At 34.7% G+C, this 5,849-nt stretch overlaps 1 protein-coding gene across 1 annotated transcript; it reads right to left on the bottom strand.

Annotated features, from left to right (window-relative positions):
- Window positions 1–748: 748 nt before the first annotated feature.
- On the bottom strand, window positions 749–3,845 carry LOC140535616 (cytochrome P450 3A27-like). The gene is made up of 3 exons (XM_072657012.1): window positions 3,815–3,845; window positions 1,024–1,184; window positions 749–931 (listed from the first exon to the last, which is right to left on the bottom strand). Exons 1-3 carry the CDS (start codon window positions 3,843–3,845, stop codon window positions 749–751), a joined length of 375 nt encoding a protein of 124 aa, XP_072513113.1.
- Between the last annotated feature and the right edge of the window lie 2,004 nt (window positions 3,846–5,849).

The raw sequence follows: 5,849 nt of genomic DNA, 5'->3' as shown, positions 1-5,849 counted from the left end.
TTTATCTAATTATTCTTTTTGTGTTTTTGTTCATCTTTACATCTTAATAAACTTCCGTTATTGATTGTTTATGTTATGCTATTTTTTAATGTTTACTTTTTAAAATGACTTTAGATATAAAATGTAATTTAGTTTTTTTATAGTATCAAATATAATATAATATAATATAATATAATATAATATAATATAAAATAGAACATCACAGCCTTATAATACCAGTTATGTTCAGTTCTCCTGGTCCTATTCATCTAATTCTGTTGTTTTTTTAGAAATTAATTCTGTATTCAATTCAATTTTTTTTTTTTTTTTTTTTTTTTTTTTTACAACAAATGTTGTCCCAGAGCAGCTTTACAGAGATCCGGGTTCGAGCCTCTTTTGAGCAGCTAGTGGCAACAGTGGCAACAGAGGCAAGAAAAAACCTCCCTCGGGTGGAGAGGAAGAAACCTTGAGAGGAGCCTGTCCTCCTAGACTCAACACCAGATCATAATAATAATAAAAATAATCAAAACAGGAATAAAAACAACAATAAAACTGAACTAAATTCAGAAGAAATGGTAAATATGGCGTCAAGCCGAACAGGATGAAAATGTGAGATATCTGTAGATCTGTCTTATGTGGAAAAGCTTAAGATTGCTTCATAAATAAAAATAATCTCTTTATTAAAAGTATTTTTAATACTAATAGTAATAGTAGTTCATTAGACTGCGATGGGTTGAAGGTCCCCGGGTCAGCCCAGTAGTTCTGGGTCTCAAGGGAGAACATAAATGGGGAACATCACGACTGTTCCTTTAGGAATAGTCAGGCCACCAATCTCCACCATCTTCTTGCAAAGCCTCTCAATCCGAGGAACGACGGGGTACAGCTGGAGCGATTCACTCAGAGTGGCGTCCAGGTGGTCCATGTTCGTCAGTGCCTCATACAGAACTGGAGCCTTGAACAGTAAACAAACGAGAGGAGGAGACGCAAACGCATAGCTGAGGCAGGCCCAGTACACAGCCCTGAGGAACCCCGCAGGAGAACTACCTTATTAGGGAAGGTCTGGTCGATCTCCTGCTGAAGGTTCTTCATGGTCTCAGGGTTTGTGCCGATGTTGTAGAAGAAGAAGGACAGGGTGCTGCTGCTCGTCTCGTAACCAGCGAAGATGAAGATCATGGCCTGGGACAGGATCTCATGATCACTCAGACCTACAACAGAAAAGCTAAATCCCTGAGAGTGTCCGAGGCTCCCACACTTCATATGAACTTACGCTTTCAGTAGATAAACAACTTAAAACAAGCTCATGACGTCTAGATCTCTGATAATGTTCTTACAACAATCTAAAGATTTAAGACTAAAGAACAATGGACTAAAGTATTGGGACACCTGCTCAATCACTGCTTCTTCTGAAATCAGGGGTATTAAAAGAGCTGATCCTGCTTCTGTTGGAGTAACTGTCTCTACTGTCCAGAGAAGAAGACTTTCTACTTCAGGAGGAGGAGCACTGCTGTGACGATTTGATTGCATTCAGTGTTGAGGGCGTTACTCATCCCATCCAAAAGTACTGGATGGAGCTCTACCACCATCATTTTTTACACCCCAACACACCCATCAGCTGAACCCACACACCCGTCAGTTTAATAATAATCTAATAGTGTAAACATGACTATAATACGTACCGTCAAAAATACAAGATTTCCCCATATCGCCCAGCCCTAATAGAACCTGTGTTACAATATTCCATGCTAGACTGTAAACTCCTGCTAGGCTAATGTGTAAAACACGGTAAACTGTGTAAAAATAATTACCCCCAAAATCTGCCATACTTCCTAAAGCACTCCATATCAAAGCACTGGAAACCCTGGAAGAAACGGGACACTTTTACCCTCTAATCCGAAAAACTGAAATGCATTGGATTGAATTCCAAAACAATTCCAATTCCATTTTTTATTATTTTTTTATATATAATAATAAAATTCCAAACACAGTATTCCAGAGATTCCAGACCCAGAGAACCGTCCCATAACTCACCTTCCCGCACTCGAATATGGAGCCGAAGGGGTGTGTTTATATTCCTAAAATCATTATTTATTAAATATTATATTATATTATATATTATTTGCAACATGTTTTTTTTTAAGTAATGACCTTTGACCTTTTTATGTATATAGATATGTCTACAGATAAATCCAATACTTATAATTATATATAGTTATCATAGTTATACATAGTTGTTTTTATAGTTATATAGCTATATAGATGTTAATATAGTTATAGTTGTATAGTTGTTTATAGTAATACAGATGTTATTAATGATATATATGTATGTATATATATACACATATACAGTTGTTATAGTTATAGTTGTATAGTTATACAGTTATATATAGTTATATACAGCTGGTATTATTGCTATATATATATATATATATATATATATATATATAGTTGTTATTGTTGAATAGTTATGTAGTAAGTATTAGTATAGTTATACAGTTATATAGTTGTTGTGAAATTATATTGCGCATAATTCCATTAATAAAAGCAATAAAAGGGGTGAATAATTTTATAGACCTTGTATTTTCATACAACCACCTTTTTGTTAAATAAGTGAAGAGAATTCAATTGTCTGTCATAAACATGAATGACAAAACAGCCCCCCCCATTACTGTAAGTGACTGTACCTGATGATGATGTAATGGTGTCACTGTTCTGCTTGCTCTGCAGGTGTGAAGTGGCCTGTACTGTATTATCAGTGTGTGCAGGATCTGTTACACAACCCCAGAGCAGCACTGATAGGATGGATATGGAGCAGAGATAGTCTCTATTCACACACATTACTGTACATTAAATGTTTCACACACACACACACACACACACACACACACTTACTTCATAAAACAGATGACCTTCAGCACTGTAATGGCCTAAAAAACACACACCCCCTGAAGAGAAACATAGAAGATCTATTTTGGCTTTTATAAAGAAGCTTGTTTTTAACAGAGAGTGAATGTCAAGAACCTTTTAAAGGCCTTTAAAGGCTATATATATATATATATATATATATATAATATAGAATAATATAATACAATCTATACATATGTGTAGAAATATATTTTTACATTACATCATTCTATAGAGATAAAGATATTGTAGACAGATGTGTACAATTCTGCATAAACATAAAACAACACTTAATATTGTTGGAACAATAAATGGTAAACTTATTTATTTTATATACATATAAAAGGTATATTTATCAGTTCTGCTCATATGCGAGGCCATGAATTAAAACTGAAATGTAATCAGATCTTCATCACAAGTCTGAAAACTAGATAAATAGAACCCAATTAAACAAACAGCACAAAAGCCTTATATATATATATATATATATATATATATATATATATATATATATATATATATATATATATATATATATTTTTTTTTTTTTTTTTTTTTTTTTTTCTGTTTATAATCTCAATGCATCAAGTATCAGGAGTACAAGGCATGTGTCTTGGTGCAGGTGATCAAACAATGTACTGTAGTAAAGGAAATTTACCCAACATCAGTTCTCTTTATTAGTAAATATCCAAGAAGGTTTGATTTCAGTATCTGCAGGTGATCCCTTTCAGCAGCAAGAACTTCAACCTAACAGGTTGGATGAATTTCAGCTCTTTTCTCTTTTCATCCCAGAGATATTAATGAGCTTCCTCCCATAAACGGCTCTGTTTAGCCCCTCCCACCACAGAACTACTGGGTGAAGGTCTGGACTTTGACCTGGTCCTTCCTAAAGTGTGGAATTCCTCCTGCTTTAACCATTACATCACAGACTCACTCGTCTGCTTAGGGTCATTGTCCTGCCGCATGGCCCACTTCCAGTTAAATTTCAGCTAAAGGACTAATTCTCCTAAAGAATTTGCTGGTACAGTCCAAAATGTCAAGACAAGCAGACCCAAACCATGACATAATGCTGGACTGTAGTGGTTTTCACCATCTTCACCGAACAGAACACTTTTCCTTAACACTTTTCTATTTCAGTTCCATCTGTCGAGAAAACATCTTCTGATCGGGTTCTGGCTGATCCGAGTGGTCCAGAGCAAACTTAAAAACTTAAAAAATTAAAATTACAGCCAATCAAAAAACAGGTTATTTACATAAATGAGCCTTATAGCCAATGTAAATGAGAAGTCATAAGGCACTGTCCTGAAATAGTGCTGTGTGGTGTCCCACAGGGCTCTGTTTTAGGCCCCTTACTGTTCTCCCATTGTTTATAGTGCCACGTAAAGAAGAATGAGGACTTTTTGGTTGACAAACCTACAACTGGAGCTCAGGGAGAAATGTAAGATACTATCTCTTTAACAAAGCTGTAGGTGCACACAGGTAAAACAGGTAAGAGAGTAAGACATGCCCAGACAAACCCTCACGTTACCGAGATAAAGGAGGGCAGAGTGACTCAGCATGTTCCCTTTACCCCTCACCTTTATTCTCTCCCTGCTTAGATTTCACCTCGCCTTTAAAGGGGAAGTCCACCCACATTTCAAAATTTGCTAAGCAGTATTTTGAAGTGTAATATAATATATAGTAAAACAACAAACATCAACCACTGAGTTGTCCAAGGCTCAGAATTACCCACCACCATGTTTAACAGCAGAGCGATTAATAAATGTTCAGCTTGAAATGTCCTGACCCCAACATTAGAGACATGACAGCTGTACTCCACCAGGGGACAGAGACGGGCTTCAGGTCATTACTGACCCTTAGGACAATAAAGGGAGCATACAGAGTGTGGGTTTATTAAACCAGTCCAATGTCCCCTTTAGCCGTCTCCCTATTGGACAGCCACTCAGCAAATAACGAACAAACTAACGAAGGACATGAGAGTTCCGTGAGTTTCCCGAAGACCTTTGTCAAACGGAACTTAAATGATTATTTATTAATCATTTTTAATAATTAATTTAATAAAATAATGTATTATTTCAAAAACAGCATGACCAGTCAAACCTCAGACATCAGTTCAACTCGGACTTACAGTCACATCTAAAATTATTTAATGGTTTATAAACATTACACTGATCCTGAAATCTGATTGGATGAGCGAGGTTCTTATCTGGTCTTATAAATCAAATAAATCTATATTAATGACACAGTATCAAAACATGTCCATACATTTATTTCAATTTAAGGGACGTGAAATTATTTTTATTGTTAATTATGAATAATAATATAATATATATATATAGCATTGTATAATAACATTATAATTATAATATAATAATAATCTCAGCTGTCATGAAACTCTCTTTTACACAGTTACACAGACTGAATAAATCTGAACAAAACTGTAATAAATCCCACAAAGTATTAAAAACTACTATTTTGTATTGTACAATTACTCAATTGTGAAAGGCAGCTATATTTAAATTAAGTGGAAAGAGAGAAATTACTATTTTTAAAAGTAAAAATTCGGGTCAATAATCCAACATGTCATGATATTAGTTCTGCACTCTGTGTATCCAAGCCTGGAGTAAAATAAGTGCTGTTGGGTAGATAGAATCTGCCTCTGGAAATAAGTTAATCCCACTGTTAATAATAATAAAAACAGTGGGAATTTCATTCTGTATCAAAACAGCATAAAAGTTGTGCGTAATTTAATTTGCCTTACATAACAGTGCACATAAAGTTTATGATGAATAATTTCCCTAAGATCAACAAGATTTATTTGTGTAGCCTTTTATAACTGTTGTCGTCACAAAGCGGCTTTACACAATCAGTAATAATAAATAAACAATCTAAAACCCCCAACATGTCCTGATATTCTAAACAATCCAGCTCTTTATTAATCAGGATTCTGATCAAATAATTTAAGAACA

The sequence above is a fragment of the Salminus brasiliensis genome, chromosome 15 (assembly GCF_030463535.1).
Source record: "Salminus brasiliensis chromosome 15, fSalBra1.hap2, whole genome shotgun sequence".
In the NCBI taxonomy this organism is placed as follows: Eukaryota; Metazoa; Chordata; class Actinopteri; order Characiformes; family Bryconidae; genus Salminus; species Salminus brasiliensis.
The sequence above is the reverse complement of the archived record's forward strand: the minus strand, read 5'-3'. Positions and strand labels throughout refer to the sequence as shown.